Source organism: Parus major, chromosome 6, assembly GCF_001522545.3.
Source record: "Parus major isolate Abel chromosome 6, Parus_major1.1, whole genome shotgun sequence".
In the NCBI taxonomy this organism is placed as follows: Eukaryota; Metazoa; Chordata; class Aves; order Passeriformes; family Paridae; genus Parus; species Parus major.
The window spans coordinates 206141-231604 of record NC_031775.1 but is presented as its reverse complement, the minus strand read 5'-3'; the positions used below and the strand labels follow the sequence as shown (position 1 = coordinate 231604).

At 40.8% G+C, this 25464-nt stretch overlaps 1 protein-coding gene across 1 annotated transcript in view; it reads left to right on the top strand.

The window, feature by feature from the left end:
- CTNNA3 (catenin alpha 3) overlaps positions 1-25464 on the top strand; it is an 83672-nt gene that overhangs the window by 13659 nt on the left and 44549 nt on the right. Inside the window, exons 4-6 of the mRNA XM_033515607.1 lie at positions 1684-1876; positions 8729-8895; positions 18399-18518. Coding sequence (XP_033371498.1) covers positions 1684-1876; positions 8729-8895; positions 18399-18518 — 480 coding nt within the window. The remainder of the gene's footprint in view (positions 1-1683; positions 1877-8728; positions 8896-18398; positions 18519-25464) is intronic.

Genomic DNA, 25464 nt, shown 5'->3' with positions numbered 1-25464 from the left:
TGGTTCTTCCTCCCCCAAATTGCACATGAATGGTACAGGGGTCAGGGCTTTTATATTTATAGATGTGTTTATAGAAATGTTACCCAGAGGATATTTGTCAGTTACGTTTAGAAGTGATGATTCATGAAGAGCACTCAAGTGCATGAATCCATGGACAAGATCTGAAGGTGAGCTAAGGCACTTGTAGCACTGTATTACCCATGTCTTGGCAGAGAGAACAGGAGGATTAAAAAGCATGGGTGAACTTCATGAAAATAAGGTGTGCTTTAAAGTATCTTTATAACCGTTAAGAAAAATGTTTTGGGAGTCTTTCCTTAGTGTTATAGCTCAAGCAGTGCCTTAGAGAATAGTCTTTCAGAAGCATTCTGTTGGAGTGTGGAGGCTGTACTCAGAAGATGAGGAATGTGGAGTGGGATGGTCTGTAAAAATAAGTTCTTTATGGATGTTGAAGTGCATTGGTAAAAATACAATTTGGACTAAGCTGCAGTAAATTTAAATCCTGGGCAAATTGATGTATAATTTTAATGTTGAGAGCACCCTGAAGAATTTGGAGTGTAGAGCTCTGGCCACTGGGATACCCCTTTGTAATGAGAGGAAGCATTTTGAAAGGTGTCTGTGCTCATTTTGGGTATTTGTTCTGGGATACCTTGCAAGTCTTACGCTGGAAGTATGGGAACACCCAGCACTTCTGGGGAGAAGGAACCTGGGGGTGCTTGGCTGACAGCAGCTGAACACAAGCCAGCCTGTGCCCAGGTGGCCAAGAAGGCCAGTGGGAGCCTGGCTTGTATCAGAAATGGTGTGGCCAGCAGGACCTGGGCAGTGATTGTACAACGGTGAGGCCACACCTCGAGCCCTGTCTCCAGTTTTGGGACCCCCCATGGCAAGAAGGACATCGAGGTGCTGGAGCCTGTCCAGAGAAAGGCAAAGGAGCTGAGGAAGGGGCTGGTACACAAATCTGCTGAGGAGGAGGCTCAGCCTGCAGGAAAAGAGGCTCAGGGGTACCTTGTGGCTCTCTACAACTCCCTGACAAGAGTCTGGGGTCCGTCTCTTCTCCCAGGTAACGTGCTGGGAGAAGAGGAAGTGGCTGCAAGTTGCACCAAGGAAAGCTTAGATTGGATGTTAAATTCTTTCCCTGAAAGGAGTGCCAGGCATTGGAACAGGCTGCCAAGGGACACAGTGGAGTCACCCGCCTTGGAAGTATTCAAAAAGCACGTGGATGTGGTGTTTTTAGGGGTGTGGTTTAGTGGTGCACTTGGCAATGTCAGCTCGACATCTGGACTTGATGTTTGGAGGCCTTTTCCTACCTTAATGGTTCCGTGATTCCTGCCTTGCTGAAACCTCCTCAGACAGCACTGGTATTTTTTTATTTTTTTATGAGCACATTTTAAAACAAGCAGTGGCAGGAGCTGGCATCAAGGTTAATAGAACAATGACATTTCTGTTGACTTTGCTTTGATCCTACAGAAGGAAGAACACAAAGAAGATGTGTATTCAGTAAAACTGTGTCAGATTGAATTCACTGCTTTTGCCCATTCTTGCTGCTAATGCTGAGCTTGCCTGTCTCTAAAACAGAGAGAATCTCTTTGCTTATTCTTAATTACATTTTTTTTAATTTTAAAAACAATAAAAGTTCACTTGTAGGACTTAAACCATTATTGTCCCTTTTGTTTCTTTTAAATGTAGGTTACAACATTAGTGAACTGTCCACAGAATCCTTCTAGTAAGAAAAAGGGCCGTTCCAAAAGAGCTCGTGTCTTGCTTGCTTCTGTGGAAGAAGCCACTTGGAATCTGTTGGACAAGGGAGAAAAAATTGCCAAGGAAGCAGTTGTGTTTAAAGAGGAACTTCAGGCGGCTCTCGCTGATGTGCGGAAAGAGAGTAAGTAAATTCAGGAACTGGTTTAACCATGCCTGGTGTCAGAGCAAAGCTGGGATATCTGTGGGAAATGTGATGTGCAGATGTCTGAACTCGGTTTGTCTAACTGTGTATTCTGGGATATCACCTATAAGGAGGTAAAGTGCGCAATCTGGGCTGCATTGGGAAGAAAATACGTGTATCAGTGAAAGTTTTGTGATTTGGAATGTGGTTTTGTTTTTCTCTTCATGAGGACAGGATGCCTCTTGATCATTTTAGTGGCTGTTAAACACTAAACATGATTAAACACATGAGCATTAAACACGACTGAAAGTTAATGCATATCTTAACTTCTTGAAAAGAACTGTTGACCTGAATCTTGGATTAAAGCCTTTTCGTTAAAAATTTAAAACCTAAAATCTTCCCACTTTTGTGCATTAGTGAGGATTTCATTTGGGAAGGTATAATAATAGCCCAGTGTGGAGGTATGTTTTGAGAGTAGGAGGAAGATGGATCCTTTAACCTACCACAAGTCATCCCCTCCTGATAGAGCATCTCCTTTGAGGTGACTGGTGTCATTCTGTGTCCTCCTGACTTAATCTGTCCATTTTGAACCTGATTCCCAGAACTGGACTAGTTTTTGTGATCTGCAGAGAATGGTGTAGCCATTTTCTTTCAGGCTCTTTGTTGTTTTCTTGAGTTTTACTTTTCCCCGTGGAAACTGGGAATATTTGGGTGAGCACAAAGGCCATGAGTCACATGACCACCATCCTAAATATGTTCCTGCAGAAATTACAAGTTAAAGTTCATGTATGTTTTAATTATATCATCCTGTCCTTACTAAAGATGGCACTTATTCAGGCTTTTCTTTGAATTTAAATTTATTTTATTTAGTCATCTTGCACATGCAGCTGGGGTGGTTTCTGAGTCTCTGCTGTTGTTCAGGGCAGTGATTACTTGCTTTTGGCTTCCTCTGAATCCAGAGATGGCTGTGGTTTAGAGTTTGATCTATGCATATGGTGTCTGTGATACCTTCAGGTCCTTTGTGATTAAAAGCGTTATGACCAGCAAGTATCACTGTTATCTGTCACACTGAGCAGCTGAGGCTCTTGCAAAATCATTCATTTTGGAGTACTCTTAAAATGTTAGCCCATCCATTATAGGCTGATAACACAAGGTAAGAATAAAATATATAGTTTTATATTGATTTTTATACATAGAGAAATTGAAAATGTGAAATATTTTTATATTACTTATTGATTCTCAGCCAAGACCAGGGGTAACTACAAAAATAAATAATACATAAAGTAGATTATATATCCCTCATACATTTTAAAAGAAAGTTAAGTCCATGTTATCGCCTATCATTATGCAATGATGAAGTGAGTGCTTGCAGCCCATCTCCCTTCAAGGATTTGCCAAACTGCACAGGTTAGTTTTAAGAAATCGTTGAAACAATTGTAAAAAAGGTAGCATTTTCTTAATTTTTCAGATATTTTTAACCTTTGAAGCTGTGTGCTATTTTTAATTTGTGGTATGCCACATCATATGCAGCTTTATTGCCTGTTATTCAGGCCACATCCTGCTGCTGTTCAATGTCTCATGTTATTTACTTCAAGCTCTTTGAAGGGATGTGGGTCATCAGCCCAGCTTGCATGAGGCCACCTGCCACGCATGGCACAGCATAGAGTGTTTAATTTTCTGTGGGACTGGCACTGTGGTGACTCTTATTAAGACAATCTTTAATTAATCAGGAAGTTTTTTACGTGGCTAGAGCTTGTATTCCCTGGATAATGGAATTTTGAAGAAATGCTTTATGTAATTTCGCTCACATCAGCCTAACTCAGATTTGCACACTGAGATCTGGAAAGAATAAATCCCGTCTCACCTCCTCTTGTGTTTCACCTTGTGTCACGTGCTGAACTTGTTCAGCTGGGGCTGCAATGTGAGCATTAAACACTTATTCCTTTGGAACATCAATTGCCAGTGTGAAAACACTTCTTTGTTACTTTTGGAGCTCATTGATTTGGGGCTCCCTTTAAAGGAGTGATAGAATTTTTTTGATCTGCTTCTGACAATTCAATTCATAATAATGCTTTGGAGAATAAAGGAGGAAATGAATGGAATAAAAATGAAGAGTGGGGGTAATGTTTGCTGTGTTTAATTCATCTGTGTGTGATTCATGGTCTTCAGAAATCATGACATGAATAAAGTTTCACTGACTACAGCTTGCTCTTGGCACTGTCAGTAGATGAGATTTTGGAGTCTCAAATTCAGCTGGATTCTATTAGTGACCTCTGAAAGAAGGTGTTGCTATAATGGGTGACAGACACGTTACCTGGATAAATACAGTGTCTGCTTCCTTTGACATCTGCAAAGTTTTACCAAAGAGTTATAGGCTTGGAGCCAAACATTTAATAGAGGTTCTCTGTTTCCTCTCAAGAAAGTGTTTTTTAAGGCCTCCCCACATCTTGATAACATCTTTTTCTGGAGCTCTGCTAAGTGGGTCAGCAGGAAGGTGTGTGGGTGGTGGATTGTATGCATGTAACTGAAGAACTGCCACCATTTCCTGTTGATCTGATTTGGTGAAGCTTTGTTGGAGGCTACTTATGGCCACAGATTTATTCTAAAATAGTGTAATAAACCCCAAAGTAAGTGTATTGAAAAACTCTCACTGAGAGGTTTCGTGCGCATGCAGCATTTCAAGGATTGTCTTCTAATTCAGTGTTCTGTGGAATAGCTGACCCCTGTGCAAAGGGTGTAAGGAGCACTGTTCCACCCTGAATGCTTCTGACACTAAATATCAACCTCAAATTCATGTCCTCATCCTGAGATGTAACCAATTTTAGGGCAAAACTGTGCTGCTGTTCGTGTGGTGAAATGTTGCTGTAGAAATCTGAAGTCTAGCATTATCCTTTGGATGATGAGTTTTTACATTTATGTTAAGGTGTGATGGCTTACAGCTCTCAAAGCTGTTGCATGGGCATAACTGAAATGTTTGGTATTTACTGCCATTGCTGACTGACTATATATAGTCAGAAACACAACAGTTGTTGTCTGCCTTGTTTCTATCTATTGCAGTGTCAGTGTTTCTTGTGTTTAGCTGTTATCATGCTCATGTGTGCTCCCAGATAAGCCTGTCATCACACAGAGCAGTGAATTGAAAGCAAGTTACTTGCTGGAATTACATTTTGAGCCTTAAGTTACTCTTGAAAAGGAAATTCTAACAAATACTTTAATGTTTTGAATGGCCATATTTGATATGTTTTGATATTAAACAGAGGAGGCAAGAGTTTGATGGCCTGGAAAACACTACCATTCACTGGCAAGAAAGGGAGAGCTTACTTAAAAGGGCATTTACTAAAGGAAGGGTATTAGGGATCTTTTGTATTACACTGTGTTCTTACTTGTGTTCTTATTTGTCCCTCTCCTCATCTAAAAAAAGTAAACTTAACTTTCTCATCCCCCATGAAGAGGTACATGTGTGTATTCTGCATCTAAGGGACTTTTGTTCTGGGAGGCAGAACTCAAATGGCTTAAAATAACCTGTGCTGTGCACTCCTTTCATCAACCCAAGAGCAAGGTCCCCTGCAGAACAGCTTTTGACATCAGCATCACTGGGTCAGGTGCCCCTGAGTGGGAAAGGCAGAATGAAGACGTGGGTGTAAGGCACGATGGGGATGTGTGGTGGCTCTGATTAACGCTTTGGAAGAACTGGGTGAGATGTGGAAATGGAACTTCCTGATATGCAGTGGTGAAATAGTTGCAGTGCAACAGAATCCAGTGGTATCTGAGTGGAATAAGAGACTGTGTGGCAGGAGAGAAATGTCCTGTAACAGCTCCAGAAAGCTATTGTGAGAATCTGAGTTATCACAGTGTTGAATATTAGGAACATGCAGGAGGTATCGATCTGCTGTGCCCTGACACTGATAGTGTCACTTCAGCTGGCTGGCTGGAGCAGAATCCTTTTATTTGCTGTAGCAGATGGAGATGGTATTTGTTGGAACAGAAGAGGTGATTGTACTGGTGACTTGTATTGTTTAATCTCGTGTTTTTAGAAAGGGTAGATTGTTCTGTGCTGTGATGTGACCTTGACTCCCAACCTCCTCTGGTACTTATTCTGCTTAATGTGGTAGCTCATGCCGGCAGAATTTGAGGCTGTACCTGGCAGTGTAAGTAAGAGCTAAGAAGTGTTCTGTTAGTGGTGAGACCCCATGTGGAATACTGCTCAGCTCTGGGGCCCTCAGCAGAAGGAGGATGTGGACCTGCTGGAGCCAGTCCAGTGGAGGCCCCAAAGACGATGCACAGAGTTGAGCACCTCTCCTGTTAAAGCAGGTTGAGAGATCTGGGCTTGTTCAGCCCCCAGAGAAAGCTCTGGGAGACATTACCAGAGCTTCCAGGACCCATGGGGGACCTACAAGAGATCTGGAGAGGGACTTTGTACGACTGGGAAAGGCTTTAAACTGACAGAGGGTGTTTTAGATCAGATACTAGGAAGAAATACTTCACTATGAAAGTGCTGAGGCACTGGCACAGGGTGCCCAGAGGAGCTGTGGCTGCCCCATGCCTGGAATTGTCCAGATTGGATGGGGCTTGGAGCAACCTTGGCTAGTGCAAAGTGTCCCTGCCCAGGGCAGGAGGATTGGAACTAGATTATCTTTGATCCTTCCAACACAAAGCATTCTAGGATTCTGTATTATAAACCATTGTGGGTTTTTTCTTGCTTGTTTGTATTTCTGTTCTCTCGAGTTTGAGACTGAAATGTTGGAAATGCTTTCTACTTACTTTGGTATGTCTGTCCCCCCCTTAGTAAATGGGTTCCTATTGTCAACTCTTTCTCTGGAACTGTAAGGCCATCAGCCTCTAATAGTGCAGTTCAGGAGTGGGTGACAGGACTTTCTTGGCAGCAGTACCTCCCTGTGGGAGGAGGACACAAGAATGGCATAAAGTTCACTGCATTCCATGTGCATTTCACACTGCTGCAGTTAAAATTACAAAACGAGAGCAGAGAGCCAGTTCTAAATACAAATAGAAGAGAGAAAAATGTGATGCTTGGATGGGATTTCTAAAGGAGAAAGAAAATCTATTCAAAGAATTAAAAGAAGAAAGCATAATCTCGCTGATCTTTCCTAAACCAGCGCAGAGGATTTGGCTGCTGTCAGTGTGATGCTGAGCGCTGTCTCCGAGGGGCGCTCGCTGCCCGCGGCTGGTGGCGGTGCTGCAGTCTGTACAGACACGGCACCAGCGGGCAGCTGATTGCCAACAGCCTCACAGTTCACTTCTTTCTAAAGGAATTTTCATCTGGAGTTTTTGGATGTTTTTTGGTGCTGGATGAAGTGTGTGAATCCTCTAACTTTAAAAAAAAATTACTTATGGCTGAAGAGTGTTTTTACATTTCCCTGTGCCTGAGCAGATTTTTGTAGGCACATGGAAGTAGCAGTCATTTGACACAGCAGTAGCTGTCAGTCGTTGATGAGCTGATGGTAGAGCAACATTTTCTTTGGGAGTCATCTATCTGGGTGTGCTCAACAGGCTTGGAAATATCTGCCTGACAGTGATTGTGTAGTTATGATGGATCCTGGCTTTGGTTCTTTGAATTGCTTTTTTGTTTGATTGTCTAAAATAATTGAAATCCTATGAATGCTGCTGTCTGTCTGAATTCCTACTTGTGCCACTAAAAGGGCATTTTTTGTGATTCATGGTTTGTGACAAATGTAATTATGGAAGAATATCCACTTCGTGGGAATTAAAAATAGATTAAATTGCATCAGACTGTCATGCTGTCTACTGCAATTTAAGAAAGTTTTGATATCATGTGTTGTTGGAGTTGTCATTTTCTGCTGTTTGCACTTGTAGCTCCTATCTGGCTATCCTGCATCTCATGGCTCTGCTTTAGGATTATGGTTTTATGTGTTCATCTGGCCATCCCAGCTTCTGTCACGCTCATTTCTAAGGGCTTGGTCATAGTCTGACCCTTCTGACTTGTGTTTGCTCACAGAATTGCAGAATGTTGAGGGGTGGAAGGGACCTCTGGGGGTCACCTGCTCCAATGCTGCAGGTCAGGGAGGGCCAGCAGCCTGCCCAGGACAGTGTCCAGTCAGGTTTTTAACATCTCCCGGGATGGAGACTCCACAGCCTTCCTGGCTGCTCTGTGCCACTGCTGAGTCACTCTCCTTGTGAAAAAAACATCTGCTGATGCTTACATGGAATCTCCTGTGTGTCAGTTCGTGCCTGTTGCTTCTCCCCCTCTTGCTGGGCACCACTGAGAGCAGGTGGGCTCCATCTCCTTTTCACCTCCCTTCAGGTATTTATGATGTTTGTCACTGTTGTCCACATTGCTGAATTTCATTTGCCAAACTTCACAGTGGAGAGCGGTGTATCGCTGTCCACTGGCAGTCACTAGCTCCATGGCACAGGTTTCACTTTGTCAATCAGATGTGTGAGTGTACGAGGTTTTCATTCCATTAACTTATATTTGCAATGAAAAGAGTAATATTTGATTCTCTTCTGTGACCAGGAATTATTTAATAGCAAGGACACCAAAGTACATAGTAATATAGCAAGTAGTGACTAGGAAAGTTGAACAAAGGCCCTGGCTTTGTTGTGTACAGTTAAGAGTAATAGTGAAAAGGCCAAGAGAATTATTTCAGAATTAAATGATGCTGTAGAACAGAACGGGAACATCATGGAAGATGTGGAACATTAACCTGCACGATCTGAAATAACTGACCTTCATTTCAAGGCATTAGGGCAACAAAGAGATACCAGATTTATTTGCAGTACTGGTGACTTGCCAAATATCTGGCAGAACCTCAGTGACTTCATTTTTCCTGGGTGTTGCCATCCAGCCTAAGGAAATGTGTCTTCCTTTTGCAGGTCAGGCCTTGCAGGTGTCGGCAGAGGCGTTCACCAGCGATCCCTGCTCCCTGCCCAGGAGACAGGCTGTTGTCCCAGCAGCTCGTGCCCTGCTGGCTGCTGTCACCAGGCTCCTCATCCTGGCCGACATGGTGGACGTGGCCTACCTGCTGCAGCACCTGAGTGTGGTGAGTAGGGCTGTGCTGGCCTCAGGCTCCTGCCAGCCACACATGTGGCTGCTCAAACTCTTCCTGCACTGGAGCCCTGTGGGTCTCACACATGTAGGGCAAGCCTAGCTTCTAGATGGGATTTGTAAACGGGCCAGGAAAACTCATCTACTTGCAGCTCAGCAGACTTGATCTACTTCTGGTTCCCTTTTTTCCACTAATACTTTCAGTAATTTATAAGGGACTGATCAAACCACAAATTTCTGTTGACTTCCTAATATTTCAGGGCAGAGGTGAATAATCAGTGTCACTTCTCATAATGCCTCATGGCACAGGAGAACACAGTGACTTAGAGGACCATGTTGAAGCAAGTTCAACTTGGTGACGATGAGAGAATGAAAATTTGGCTCCAAATCAGAGTAGAAGAAGTGTTTCATAATAAAACAATGTTGTGTGGGTTTCAATGCTGGGCTTGAGAGATCTTCCACTGACAACTGCTAGAGATGCACCACAGGCTAAATGAGCACTGACTTGTAGGAGCTTCTGTGTCGTTCTATATGCTTAAATTTGTCAGCTGTAATAGGAATGGCCTATGTCTTTTGTACTGTTTGTGAAAAATTTTCTTAAATTTCAATATTTTCACAGTAATCTATTACATTTTTAATGTTTATTTTCATAATACTAGATGCTCTCTTCTGAGATGTATTGAGTGTGTTTTACCTGAGAGAAGTAAAATTAGGTGTTTTCTTTACTAGAGTTTCAGTATTTCTAAACAGCTGTCTAATTTACTTCATTTTTTCCATCTGAAAATGAAAACAAAAAATAACTGAAAATGATGAAAGAATGCAGGGTATCATTCAGGAGGAACCCCAGCACTGCAAGTAGTGCCATTAAATTGTCATCTTCTTCCATACTTCCTCTTAATAGGAGGGAGAAATGAATTTGTAAATGGACCCTTAGAATAAATTACTGTGGTATAACGCTCTCAGTAATGCCTGTGCAAAAAGACTCATCCTACTTCTTAGAGGAGAGTGTTACATTTTGCATATTTATTTAGTTTCTGCTCTGGCTGTTGAACTTGACAACAGTGGTATTAGCTGTAATGGTGTCTTTTTATGTTGACATCTAATTAGGAAATCGACTTAATGTAATTTCAACATATGCTATTGAACATCCCTCAGTTTCTAACAACTTTTGGTCACAGCTAACTGAGCCAGATTTAAATGCAATTAAAAATTTTAATGAATTTCAACTTGGCTCTATCCTAAGTGTTTAACTGAAATCATTATACTTAAAAACTCCCTTAGGAATTCAATTTTTCTTCAACATGGACTTGCTCCCACAAGATGTTGTATTCACACAGTGTCAAAGTAGACCTTGTCTTTGCTGTATCAGCTCTAATACTCTTGGGTTTTGCAAGTTCATATGCCTTAAAAATCAGCTCCTTAAAAGTCATTAGCTGTTTTTCCTTGCACTTGCTCTAAAACCTTAATATTTCTACCATATTATCTTCTTCTTCAGACATGGGTGTCACAGCTGTTATCATTTTAGAGATGGGAAATTTAATTGCTCTTTATTTCCATGTCTTTGAGCACTATCATTTTCATGGGGTAGAATGAAGACATTAGAAAGGACTAAGCCAAAATTAATTTGAAAAATAAAAAAAACCCATAATAGTAGAATAAAAGACATAAAAATTCTAATCAAGGACGTTTTCTTTATTTGGATGTATAAAAGGAAAGAAGTTGGTTCAGCATCATCAAAGAACTCTGTACAGTATTAGTGAGATCTTGCTCAATATGGAAGCATTTAATGGGGAATTACCTTTTTAAGTATCTAATATTTTTCAAACCTATTTATCAAATAGTGCTGGAAGTTTTTAGCCTTGGTCACTCACTAAAACTAGTTAATTCCAACACTGGTGTTTAAAACTATACATTTTCCTGCTGACAAAATACCCTCTGGATCATTAAACTTTAATTTCCTCGGTAACCTGGGAATAAAAATAGAAAGAAAACAAAGACAGTGTGACTGGCTGTCATGGAAAGCCTCATCTGCTGTTACCTGTCACAGCTGCCTGCTGATGAATATGTAGGAAAAAAGGATGGACCTCAGCTGTCTCCTTCCAGTTTATGTAGTCTCTAACAACATTGTTTTCTGTGCATTTTGCTTAGGCTTGGGAGTGGTTTTGAATTCTGTGTAATAAAGTCTTCATATTAAACAGTGGGTAATGCTGAAAATGTGGATTTTTTTTTGTCACAAACACAATGAAATGTGACTCTTCAAAACTAGACAAATGGGTGAGTTTGAAATGATTTGATAATCCTGGTGGGAATTTCAACCCAAATGTTCAAAAACCCAGCCTTGTGAACAGGAAATCAGATTTTTTAGAAGTTTTGCTAATCAAGTGGAGAGAATTTTGGCTGTTTAATGAATTTTATCAGATCTTCACCAAGCAAAGAGTGAATAAATGTGTGTGTGAATAATGCATTCTAGATGTCAGTACAAGCTCTCAATGTCTGATCACATTCTGGCACAGAACACTTCTGGCCACTTGTGGAATTCACCGTCCTGTAAGACTGTGAGGGTGCAGTGCAAACAAGGAAGATCCTTTTATTGAGTTCACTGAAAAAATAAAGTACATCACACCAAAAAGAAAGGTTTTCCTTCTTTAAACAACATTTTTTTTTTTTTTAAAACAGGGAAGAGTTTAAATAAATATCTGTCTCTGATATTCTTCCATGATTAAAGAGTTTGAAGTCTCTAAAGAAACAACTGAGTTGTGAAAAATGTGCTCAGACAAAGGGCTGTCTTGTGTATTGCACTCTCTGATTCAGAGCTGTGTTAGCAGCTCATCTATTATGGTTAGTAATGCTCGATATTATTTAATTAAGTGAATTAACAGACTAATGGAATCGCTTAAATTTATTGATTGGAAGAGAACAGCAGGAAAGTAACAAGTTTGGAGAATTCATTCAAAGAGCATTGGCAGTCTGTCTTTCTCTAATCGGTTTCAGACCATGCTGAGCCAACATGTTTTATCTGTCTTTTTCCCCTTCATGTCATGCTTGGAGATTTACTGTCTAAGTCTTCATATTTTTCATGAATGCCTCAGACAGCATGATCTTTACAAAATGCTTGCTTAGACTTATTTAAAACTGCCAGGGAGAAAAAAAAAAGAGAATGGCTAGAGATAAGAAACAACTTGTGAAGTTGGGCCCTGTGAGTGTAGTGCTGTCTGTTCCTTCCTTTCCTGCAGACTATTCATCAGCATTAAAAATGTTCTGAGCAGGAGCTTGGCAGGGTTACGTGGAATGAAAGAGGAAAGTCATCTTGGGCTGACCTGTGCTTCAGGTTTAAGGGCTTGGTTCAATTCCCAGAACTGTGCTTAAGTGATCCAGATCCCTGGATCTGTGGAGCCTTCCTACCCTCCAGCAGATCACTTTGGCACATGGACTCATGTGAGTCTTAGATGGTGCAGCCAGTCACTAAATGTTTCATTTTGGATTGGAGAGGGGATTTGTTCTGCTCCCCATCCTTGTGCTCAACTTCAGGGGGTTGGGTACCTGGAAAACAACTGGTCCTGCTACTGAACACCAAGACAGAGAAGTACCTCAGACTTTTCTCTATTTGTTTGTCACTGTGTTTCCCCCTGCATCCAAAAAAGGATGGAGATTGTCCTTAGCCCTCCATTTGTTCCTAACATGTTTATAGAAACCTTGTTTTCTACAGCAGTACCCAGATGAAATTCTAACTTCTTGCCACCTTCCTTTGTTGGGTGTGGGTCACTCCCATGGCAGGGGAACTTCTGGAGCATAAGGAGTGTTAAGAAGGTGACAGGAGTCTTTGAGAGAAGATTTGGCTCCTCCTTTGGTTCATACTCCTATTTATTTTCTCATCAAACAGAAATTCCTGCTGCCAATCAGAGGTTTGTCTGTGGCACGTGGGATGCAGTAGTTTGGAATCAGGGATACAGTGTTAATCATCTCACACTGCAAATTCTGTGGCACTCTGTGATGTGCAGTAAACAGCAGAGGAAAGGCAGCTTCCAAAGAATAGATTTTAGCAGTTGGCTTTTGCAAAGTGAGCATCCTTCTGAGCGCAGCAGGAATCTGGATCCACTTCTGTGCTTGGTCTAGGAGCCTCTTGACTGCTCCTTTGTAACTTGTAAAAATAAATAATTGTCAAGCTATGGGATAATAAATTCCAACTGGAATGTTAAGTTGTAAGAGCTTGGGGAGATGTGTAACCTAAAGGTGGCTTGTAGGAGAGCTTAATAGAATGCTTGGAGTCATCAGAAGTAGAGGTGAGTGTGAGAAATCCGGATTGTGTCTGGTGATGAAGCTGGAAGGTGGGATGTTAGAAAAGCAGAGGGCAGTTTGAAAGGAGTGCTTGGACTGGAGCCTGCATGTTCCAGTCAGTGACCAGAGCTGCACTGCAGTCGACTCTCTTTGAACCTGTCAGGGAAAGAACACTGCTGAAGGCTTTCCTTCCGAGTGTCTGTTCTGGGTTTGGCTTCTGCAGCAGCACACACCTACCACTGAAGTGCTGTGCTTGTGAGACACTAAAATGGAAGTGATGTTCTGAAATTTCCTTCTCTGGAGCAAGGCGAATTCTGGGCTGGGAAAATAATCTTGGGAAATTATCTTCTCCTGGCACATTATTTATTGGTAGTATAGCAGCAACAATGTTGGTGTAATGTAGAATGGCTTGTCTGTTCAACAATTCAAGCATGCAGAGATCATTCTGATCTAGAGAAATTTATTTTATAGCTCATTTGTGCTTTGAGAGGCAGAAATGAGGAAATGCATGCAAAACAAACAGTATCTGCTTTATCATCAGAGTGTACATCTTCAGACCTTCTTAAAATGACAGCAAAATCATCTGGTATTTTCTGAATGGAAAAAGCTGTGAGCTGCTCTCCATAAACCTCTCCAAAGGAGGCACATTGCCCATTCCATTACAGCAAAATATGAGAAGAGCAGCTTTTTTCTCATAAGCATGTGTGTTCAGTAATTGGAATTTAAGAGAGGTTGTGAATGTTTTTTTTTTCCAACCATATCTCTGGGTAATTTAAATAGTACATTTGGTATAATTTAGTCTTTTAAAGAACCACTACCTTATCAAAACAGGAAGGTATATTTTTTCAATGGACATCTTCCTTATGTCAAAATGGAAGTTAAATTTGCTTCTTGTCCTTAACTCATATTAATCCATGTGAAAATAAAGAGAAATATTTTACCAAAGGAAAAAATAGTTCAATAGTGCTACTGTACTGCCTGGTGCAGTGGAAGATGATAATGTTGATACTCTGAAATACAAATACTCTTTGACTTGTGCAGCTCTAGATGAAAAAGAGCCATTTCTCCTAATTTGTGAGTAAAAAGAGCGGCTTTTTGCAGCACTGGCCCTCAATCTGAACCAGCTGTGTAGAAGCAAACTACGTAAAGGAAGTGCAGCAGGCCCTTGGATTACATCATCTTGATAAAGCTAGACAATAAAGTGACACTGAAGGTGTGTGGTCTGTCCAGTAGCATCATGTACAAACTGGAGAAGCAGGATCTGCTGCCCCCCATCCCTCTTCCTGTTTATATGGACATTGTAAGGTGGTTACCAGGAATATGGCTTTGTACTCTGTATTTAATGGTGTTGCTTCCCACGTTTCTGAATTACAAGCAGAGAAGCACTTTGCACTGCATGTTTATAATCTCATAATTTTGTGTCCTGGACTCCTGTTTAGCTGGTAAGCCATTAATTTTCATGGTTCGTGTTGAAGATGAAACCTAGTAAATTTTGGCTTAAGCAGTATCAAAATTTTAGTATGATTAGTTAGTTTAATATGATTTCCTTTTGCAATGTGCAGCCACTCTGTATCAGCCTCTTTTCTTTGATCTCATTGTCTCATTTTTGTCACACACGACAGCAGAGCAGAAGTTCCAGGGCTCCTGAACGTGGGCAGTAGTGGAGAAAACCTTCAAAATGCCACATCAGGAGCTCAGAAAGACAGCAGAGGATTCTCAGCTGTTAATCTGCTTTACTGCAGGAGAAACTTCAGTCAGAGCTTGCCTCTCCTCTTTGACATTGCAGTGTAAGAGATGTGAGACCACAGGAGTTTCAGTCCTGATGCTTACAGTCACACTTAGTAATTAGATAAGCCAGGGTCGGCATCTGAGAGGAGGCTGCAGGAATACCTTATGCTAATCAGGAACATCACACTTGCAAGGGGGCTGTGTTCTAACACTCTTCTGGCCCGTCCACATTTGTGATCCCCATCACTTTCAGAGCTCTGATGGTATTTGTTGCTTTGTGATACCTAAAATGGGACAGTGAGAGTTGCTTCCCTTAGCTGAAGCATTCTCTGTGCATTGGTTTCCAGTGAGATGAGCACAGAGCCTTCCTTCAGCTGTGTCTGCTGGTGCCTGCCCAGGACATTGGGGCTGCTTATCCACCCTGGGTTTTAGGGCCGGGGTGCTGGGCTCTGGTTCTGCATTTGGTGGAGCTGGGGTTTCCTGTGAGAGGACTGCTGTGACATTAGCAAATATAAATCCTGCTCTTCTCTTTAAGAAGTTGTCTATGCGCTTTCTGTGCTATGAACTTGTCTGTGGTAACTTGACAAACAGAAGCAGCTCTGGCAAAATCATAGAGAGGTGATTTTATCACAGAGGTAAAATCAGTCCAAGTAGCTACCTTAGTAGTGCCACTGAGAGCAAAAGTAATAAAGGGAAGTTTCTCAGCTTCCAGAAACACTTCAAAGCACTTTGGAAATGTGACAGGCAGAAAAGAGCTCCTGTGAATCTCTTATGATTATTTTATGTGATTATTGGTAAGAGAAAAAACAGTCAGGAATTCTAATTTTCTTTTCACCTCTAGACAGGAGAGATGAGAGAGGTTTTTTTACCACTCACCCCAAAATGCTGGTTCACACTGATAGAGGTATGATGCAGAAAGATCCAGATGTAGTTTAAAGTCTAACACATGTGCTGATAACCTTTCTATGTCCAAGGTACAGTTTCTGATTTCCTGCTGATGGCAGTGGAAAGAGCTTATCTAGGTTTTCTTAAAATTGCTTGGTTGTTTTTTTTATTTACTTCTGAGTTAAATTTTTTAAAAAAATGTTTCTCCCTTGCATCTGAAGACAGCTGTGCATGTTCTGGCAGTTATCCATCAGTTTTATTGAAGCATGTTGCCCTTAGAGTTATACATTTGGTTTGTATTTGCTCATGCTCTTATGCTGCTTCTTACATGTCTTTCCAGAGAACCAAATGCACTATTCATGTTTTGGTTGCTGCAGGACAAAAGGAAGGAGTGATCTTGCTAGCAGAGCTCCTGCTAATGAAGAATTGAAGCTGTGGGATTAAGTACATCCTTAAAAGGATGAAGATGATTCTACAACTGTATTGTAGTCTAACATGTTGATGATTATCTGAAAAAAAAACCAACAAAAACAGCCACCTCAAAAAAAGTCTGTACCTTATGTTTATTTAGTGAGTTTGGGGATCATTGGAGACCTTGTCCCTGTATTATTCAATCCCCACAACAGGGCACAACCGCTTTGGGCTAAGCTCTGGAGAAATATGTCATGGTTTGAAGCAGAAGGTGCATGATGAACTTGCCAGAGACATTATCAGCAGTTTCATACACACTTGAAAAAAAGCAAGGACTGTGGAGTGCTTTTGGTTACCTTCAACTAAACTCAGGTCTTGTTTGCAAATGTTGTAATCAAATTGCTTCCAGCTAAGGGGATAGCCAGGAGTGGGAACTGGTGAAAGCAAACATGGCAAATGCAAGGCTTTCACATCAGCTCTGGAGCAGAGATAAAATCTGAAAGCAACAAATCCTACAAAAATTGGAAGATAATGAAGTCCAGCTGGAAAGAATAAAGGGTATTGCACCTTTGTCTTCGCATGTGTGTTGTGTTCTGGCAGCCATGTCAGCACAGAATTCAGGAACTTTGGGTGAGAGGGTTTTATTTTATTTTTTGGTAGCAAACACTTTAAATGCAACTAGAAAGTGTCCAGTTAACCTCTAGTAGTGCTGAATGAGGTAGAATGAGATAAATTACAAGTAGATAAGAACACTGCCTGTTGGTTATAAGAGCAGTGAGACCAAAATAAAGGCTGCAGAGTGGCAAACAGGATGTGCTAGCTTGCCTGAAGTTTCCAGGCAAGCTGTTGTCAGTTGTCAGTGGAAATCCACTGCAGATGATGATGATGATGATGATGATGATTATTCCAAGGAGAAGTACCTGGGGGCTGTTCAGCATTAGGTGCAGCTTGGGCTTGAGCTCAGTCACGTGCTCAGGAATGAGGGGCTCTGGAGCACTCCATGTGTTCCAGATCATCCATGATCAGCACTGGCTGTCAGTTATGTTGTCAGCTTCTTAAAGAGGGACAGAAGATGAGTGGAGGTTTGGTCCTGTGTTTTTTTCCTTCTACTCCTGTGGTTCATTATTCTGTAGTTTTAGTTTATTATTGCTGTAGTTTAAGCAAAGGGATGGAAAAATGTGGGCTGTAGTTACTCCAGAAGTGTTTGGTTTTCCAGAGCTGACAGGAAAGCAGTCCATTGCCTCATTCCCTGGGCACTGCTACCACAGGTGAGCTTTACCTGGGGCCCTGGAACTGCACTAGGCTAAGTCAATATTTTGGAAGGATTTACAAGCGTGTAGTTCTTCCTGATTATATCAGTGTAAATACATGTTTATAGACTTGCTTCTGATGGTAATAGCAGTGATAACAAAATATTACTGAGCCACCTGCAGCTTTGCAGCTGTCACATGCTCGTGAGATGAAGAAGAGTATTTACAGCTGGAAAAACAGCAAGCCAGAGGAGAAGGCTCATGATTTTCTGAAGGTAGCAAGGAAGGTGGACCACCAATCTAGTTCTCCTTTGACACAAATCTTAACTTTCTGTTACAGTTCCTACAGCTGGGCTGGAGCTGTGTGTCTCTGAAAAATACCAGTCCTATTTTTAATAATAGTGTATGCATAAAAGAACTTTTAAATTTAAAAGTAAGGTCTATAATGAAGTATAATTGGAGTTGTCACAGTTTTCATGCAGAATGTGAGCACATTGCCCAAGGTGATTATCTGGTCTTAAATTACTCTTAAGTAAATTAACTTCATAAGAAGCACCCTGTGATTTCTAAGTTCTACTGTTAGGTTTGATAGAATGAGTTCATGGCCTGTATAAAGTTGCATATACTTTTCTTAGTTGAAAAGAAAGTATTTAAATCTGTGTGAATATATTACTTCTTGGAACCTGGCATAGGAAAAGACCTCACCTTTAGAGATTGCTTGTGTTTTGTCTGACCTATGAAGTTAAGACTTCATTTAATTGAAGAGGGCATTTGTACAATGCTTTGAGTCCTGTGATTGGTTTCAAAGCACAACAGAAGGAATATGTGAAAGGTTGGAGGTGACAAAGCTCAATAGCCTTAGCATTTAGTAGAAGCTAATTGTAATAAGAGTGAAACACAGCAACTGTATGAATAACAATTTCTTGTTGGTTTCTCTTTTCCCTCACAGTTTCAAAGAACATTTGAATCTTTAAGAAATGTATCCAGTAAATCTGATCTACAGAAAACCTACCAAAAGTTTCAAAAAGATCTGGAAAATCTTGATTACTTGGCATACAAACGTCAGCAGGTAAGACTGTGGAAGCTTGTAAGAAGACAGAATGCTGGGCATGAACAGGAGGAGCGGTGAACCCGCTGTGTTTGATGGAGTTACTGTTCTCTCAGCTGGGTTTTGTGCTTTGGGCAGTGTCAGGTAAGGCAGCAGGAGCAGGGCCAAGTCTGCTTCGTGCTTGTGGTGCTGGACTGCCTGGGTTTTGGTTTCTGAGCAGAGAGGAGCACAGGCAAAACAAGTGAGACTTAGCAGACATTAAAAGTCACATGAACACGTACTTTTCTAAATGGAACTGTATAGAAGTACTATTTGCAGTCTTTTACTTGAAAAATTAACCAAATTCACGTAAGTTAATGGAATCCAATACTTCTTGTACCTGCAAACCACTAATGTTTTCTTCTTTGGAAATGGAATTTATGAGGTTAGTATGCATCAAACTTGGAAGTGCACATGGTCTTTCACTTGCATTTCCAAGATCAAGGTTAAATCGATTTGTTAACATGTTTAATGTTGAATATTCTGTTAGTTATACATAGCTTGTGTGAAAACATCAGCTCTCATTGAGGGTATTGACTACTTTTTCTTTTGATGATAAGACTCAGCCTCTTCCAGAGCATGAGGGTAAAAGCTGTGCCATTTCTATGAGGAGGTGGTTGAGGTTTGTATTTTCATGGGTTCTGTCACTTGGTGTCAGTGTTGTTAAGCAGTTCATGTGCTTGGGGCAGATCACTTGCAGCTATTTATGTCAGGCAATCGATTAGATTACCTGTGTCCTCGTTAATTTGTGTTGTTTATCTGAGCAGTAGTTACATGGCTCTGGTGAGGAGTGTTTTACCTGCTTGCTGATACTGAGGTGTTCATTTCAGTAGAAACTGCCTGAGAATCTGCAGTGAGGGATTTCAAAAGTGCATGTATGTATGTATCTAGTGTAAAAGATACTTTGAATTTAGTCCTGCTTTGAAAAGAACGTAATCTTTTTGTGAAAAAGTTGAGAATTGGTTGGATTACCGTGCAAATATCACTGATCTGGTTTGGGACTGAAGCTGTTGTGAGTTTGGGACATGTTTGTGGAGTGTACAGGTTTAATTGATAACAATTGATATGCACTTGTATTAGGTTACAGGTATAGTCTGTCCTCTGGCAAAATGCTGAGTAACTGCATCTGTTTGGAGATTTGTACATGATCTGAGTGTGAATCCATCGGTGCTAAAATAAGTGGTTTATATGCTGAGAGCAATGAATGTTGCTTTTGGAAGAAATACAGTTACCTGCCTCTGTACCTTTTCTTCAGACATGAGCCATGAAGTGCAATATAGCAATGTACTTCTTCAGTGGGAAAGTTTACAGGGGACACATGGGAAATCAAAGCTGTGCTTTTTAGAGGATGTTCAAAATGTCCCACATTGACTGATTAATAAATATAGACCAAACTTCTATGTGTTGTAGCAGTATACAAGTGGCAAACTTGTTTGGGGTGATGGCTGGGCTGCATCCACTAGAAAAATTCCTTTGGGTTGAGAATATCTGTTTATAGCCAGGCTATAAAGCCATTTTGAAATGTGCCAGGAGATAACCTGTGCCTGAGAAATGTACATTTTCTTTCTTGTCCGGGAGATAGTCTGGCAATTGCTTTGAATTAAAACAAGCTTTTTATTTCCTTCATACTGCCTCATCTCTGAAATTTGCCTACAAAGGATAGCTACAGGCCACAATGAGTACTAAAACTTCTCTTGCTCTGTGACTTCGTGGAATGTATCCAATAAAAGCTAAGTAAAGCTTGTATCAACCTAAATATTAACACCTTTACAACAGGAATGTTTTCAGGGGAATTGAGAGGACAAAATGGTAAAGCACTTGGGGATAAGACAGGACTTGGTGACAGATGCCAGCTCTGCTCTTGGGATGCTGTAGTAGGTGCATGCTTCCTTTCCTATTCCCTTCTATTGAAGGGAAGTCTTCCAGATATTGTTCAGCTGGAATGGCACTGGTTTAAGGCTGTTTATTATAATTATCTTGCTGTAAGGTCATTTAAGGACTGTTGGGCAATAGCTGCAATAAAAATGGACTTAAAAAGAAGTTCAGTGGTATTTAGCACCTGTCAAACTGAAAAATTGCCACTGTTGCTGCTGTTCTTAGTGCTAACAGTGCCTTTAGGATGCCTGTGGCAGTGCTGGCTGCAGTCCAAAGGCACTCAGGTCTGGACTAGAAGCCTCCATCAATGTGGCCATCTAATAGTTGACAACAGGACTTTAGTATGTGCACACACACAAAAGCAGTATCCTGTTGTAAAGTATTCTGATTTAAGGTTTGCTTGTTTGATGTTGATTGCATGCCCTCAGGGAACCTGTGTGTTAAAGGACTGAGTCTATGGGAAATCATTTCGGTTAATCCATGTTAAAAATCTTTTTAGGATTTCTTTCTGATGTTTGTTATATTTAGAAACGTTTTTAAAAGTTGTGTTGGAAACTGCAAGAGTTAAGGGCTGTATCAAAGATATTTATGGGGCACACAGTAATTTACTTGGCTCATGGGAAATAGTGCTTCCAGAAGATGGAGCAGAGCCATTCCCTGTTCTGTTTCACACAGTCCCTCGATACCACTACTGCAGCTGGCTTCATGAGCATACAGGTCAAATTTGCATTTTGAAAGTTTTAATTTTGAATAAAGACTTGCTTCTTCAGTCAACTAGTACTTCTTTTTGTTAAAATGGATTACATGCACTTTTATTCTTCACCTTTGATTGTTCTCTTTGCCGGGAGAGAATCACAAGAGTGGAAGTGAGAACTTGTGGGTTGATAAAGTCATTTCAACAGGCAAAGCAAAGGCCATGCACCCAAGGAAAGCAGAGCAGGAGTTGATTCCCCACTTGCCATGCTTGGGCAGGTGTTCCTCCATCCCCAGGAGAGCAGGGCCCCAGCACGTGTGACAGTGACTCGGGAAGACAAACTCCATCACCCTGAATGTCCTTCCTCCTCCTCCTCCTCCTCCTCCTCCTGGCCCAGCTCTGTGTGCTGGGCACGGCCCCACAGGCTCTGGGACATCCCTTGGGTCACTTGGGCTCAGTGTCCTGGCTGTGTCCCCTCCAGCCCCTCGCTGCAGGGCTGGGGCCAGGGCCAGGGGAACAAGACATCCCTGTGTCACCAGCACTGCTGCCAGCACACAGCCAAAGCACAGCCCAGAGAAGAAAATTAACTATCCCCCAGCACAGTATGAGATTTGTTCACTGAAGTGCTCCACTCTAGCAGCTGGAGACAAGTTTTTGAAGGAGATTATCGCTTATCAACTGGCAGGTTTATTTTGTGGCAGACCTTTTAAAAGTATGCTGAAAATTGGAGGGAGTTCAGGGTGAATTATTTGTTGTCAAGAAAACAAGCATGATGATAGAAAGCTCATGACTGAGCTTCTTAAGTTGTCTGGAAAGGGTTATGGCTTAAAAATGTCAGGAATAGAGGTACTTAACTAAATCTTTATTCTAGTACACAGAAATAAGAGGAGAACCAATGGATGGAAGTCAAACAAGTTCAAACCAGAAAACAAACAAACGTTTTTGACAATTAACTGAGAGGGCCTAGTTAAGAGGTGCAGTACATTAATCACTGCTTGTAGCTTTTCTGTCCATTATCCATGCCTTTCAAAGAGATGTGAAGTAACTGAGATGCAAATTAAAGGGTAGGAATTATGGATCTTTTTATGGCTTGTGCTATTGAATGAATGTGAATGAGAATTCATTTTTTCTTTCCTCCAGACTTAAGAATGACAGTACATTTGATTGTTTGTTGGAGGGTAAAGGCAGAATTACATCTTTTGAATTGCCATCCTGGATTAATAAATGGGTGAATTTGTTCTCTCTGTATTTACCACTCTACCACTGTCTAATCATTTAGATTTTAGGGCTGGATGTGTTGAGATCTTGTTTAGGAATTTTCAAAGAAGCCTTGTACTTTAAAGTAATTTTAAGGACATACAGACATTTGATTCCTATTTAATTTCTGAAGAAAATGCCTTCTTTTGTTTTCTCCTTTTAATATGTAGTCACACAGTATTGATTATAAAATGAGACTATAGGTTGTAGCTACTTATCTCCCCCTGACATAGGAACAACATCTATCATGTTGTGTAATTAAAATAGTTGATTTATGCATCCATTTTTTTAAAAAACAAACAACAAATTAGTCTCAGTAGCTAAGAGAGTGAAAAATTACTACAATTCTGTTCTCAACCACCTGACTTGTTTTAGTAATCCCATGATTATAGTTCTGTCATTTGCTCCTTGCTTCTGTCTGTCCTGTGTATCTCTGTGGCTTGCTTAATGGGTGAAGAGATTTTCCTTTTCCCTGCTCACCTGAAAGTGCTCATATTCCCCGTGCTTATAATTTTTTATATGTATTCAGAGTGGTGGAGGGAAGGCTTATCATATCCCCCATCAACATTGCCCCAGCCTGTGCCATGATTTTAACAGCTCCCTTGTTCAGTTGGATTGGTGTCTGTCAGTTCCAGGCTTGAATGATTTTAATTTGTATCTCCATGTGTGCGATTCTTCTGTCTTTGCATGGATGCTAAGCCTCTGAGGAAAAGCATCATGCCTCCCCTCATCTTTCCAAAGCTCACACTGTTGCTGTTTCTATGAAGCTGAATTAGTTGTGGCTGTGCCCAGGATGCCTTCAGTCTGAATAAAAGATTCCAGTCTAGTCTTGTCTCTGATAAATGTAGCTGAAATGTCTTGGGAGCCAAGGATGGATAATGCCTTACGTTCAACCAAGAAGTCGCCAGGTAATCGAACAGCAAACAAACAAACAATACAAATCTGAGTGTTGCAGTGGGAAGGAAATGAGATCTTCAGCTAGAAATTAAATTGCAGAGACAACTAAGTAGTGTTAAAAGGACATGACTTAAAAAGGTTTAGAAGTTGAGAATTTTGAGTGCATTCCATGCGGGACTTGGAAACACCACTGATTTTGTACATAAACATTTCCTATGGTACCATATATGTCTCCTATTTGAAATTTGATGTCTTGGGTGGCTTATCTCAACAGTAAGGAGTAGCTAAGATTAGCACTGTAGTCTTTCAGTAGACTGAAAACCAATTTATTTTTTTCCTCCTAATGAAATAGAATCATACTTCCTGTGATATGCTTATGCTGATGTGGGATAAAACCAGAATTTGGGGATTGTAAATGGGGTCAGAATCTGAGGAGAATGGTTCTTAATGAAGCAGTGATAACTGATTTTGTGACAATTGCAATATTCTGTTAGGCAGCAGTGTCTCAAGGGAAAAAACAAAACTGCAGTTTTATACTGCAGAGGTGAGGTGAAGCTTTTCACTTTCCTGTGAAGTGCTGCCTATTTGGTTGCTCCAAATCATCCATTGTGCAGCTGACTGTTCCTGCCTACATGTGATGACGTGTGCTCATCCTTAATGTATCCTATCTGAGAGCAGCACACCTATTTATGAACATTACTGTGAGTTCAAATCCTGCCCTACAGTGCACTAATAGTTCCTTGTCCTCTCTTCCCCTCAGGAAATCCCTTTCTCTTCTCTTTTCTTATCCAAGCTATGCTCCATAGTGAGGCAACCAAAACAGACCCCTGCAGAAAAACGACTTAACGCCTTTCTGTAGTTGCAGAGGATCACTGGTAACTGTTCTGACAAAATCTCCATTGATTCCAGAGAAATTTAATCAATTTTTCCCCATTTCTTTATGTAAAAGTCCAGTCATATGATGAGATATTTGCTACTAATCCTATGACTACAAATCCAGACTAATTTGGAAGGGCTTGATCTGGACAAACCTGTGGTGACTATTACTCATTCCTGGATTTATTTCTAGATGCATAAAATAGCATCCTTCATTATTTGCTGTAATTGTTTTTCCCCAGGAATCTAAGTGTAGCTGACTGAACTAATTGCTTGGTTTCTGCCTTTGAAAAAGGCTTGGTCAAGTTTGCTTCCTCTCAGTCTCCCGTTGTCACACAGATCAGCCCAAGTTCTCTGTCATCACCAGGGGAGTTCATTCAGCCCGCTCCATAGGAAACATGTTGCTGTTTGTTTGGCAGGTTTTTGTCATGCCCTCTCCAAGAGAGCCAACATCAAACTGCAGTGGCTTTCAGAATTTCACACAGATCCTCCTCCTTCGTTAAAATCAAATCTTATAAATGTTTTAGAGTGTAACACTTTGATAGTTCTGCATGAGAAGCAATATTTATGTTTGGATGAGGTTTAAGTGCTGACATCATATCTCTGGAAATAATAAAGGAATGTTATTTTCAAAGACTGTGCTGAATTCTTTGTCCCTCTCCTAGATCTACAGCTTTGTATGTTTCTATGGGTTGAAATCATCACCTAGTAAAGTGATATACGGTTCTTAGCCATAATTGAAGGAGAAAATACATTCCCTAATTTTCTGGGAAGTAACATATCTGCATATTCTACAGAAAAAGCAAGATTTAGAGAGGATGCTTCCTATGTTGAACACTATAAAAATGATGCATGTGCTATTTAGATTTGACACTCTTTTCTTTCCTTTTTTTAAAAGTAAATGGCTTGGGGCAGTAGAGAGTGGTGACTGTAAGAAAAAGTTCTTTATTGAATTGTCAAGGAAGAAAAGAGAAGTCAGAGATGCGTATATAAACATCTTGTAAACATTTTCAGATTTGTTTTCTTACAGCTGTCTTGTGTGACCTTGAGCAAGCATCCTAGTACCAGATCTACTGCAGAACATTGCTAAATGCCTCCACCCAAGAGTTAAAGATTTACAGGTGTGTAAGACTTGCCGGTAAGGTTCTGTGGATGTTTGAAGTTCCTTTTGTCAGGCTATGACAGATTTATGTCAGCCTAGGTAAAAAGTTCAGTCTGAGGACAGCTGACATTTCTGCAGGCTCAGAGGCAGTATGTAGCATGTAGTCTGAGACACTGCTTTTGTTTGTGGTGGGAGGTTTCTTTTGTTTGGGGATTGGGTTATTTTTT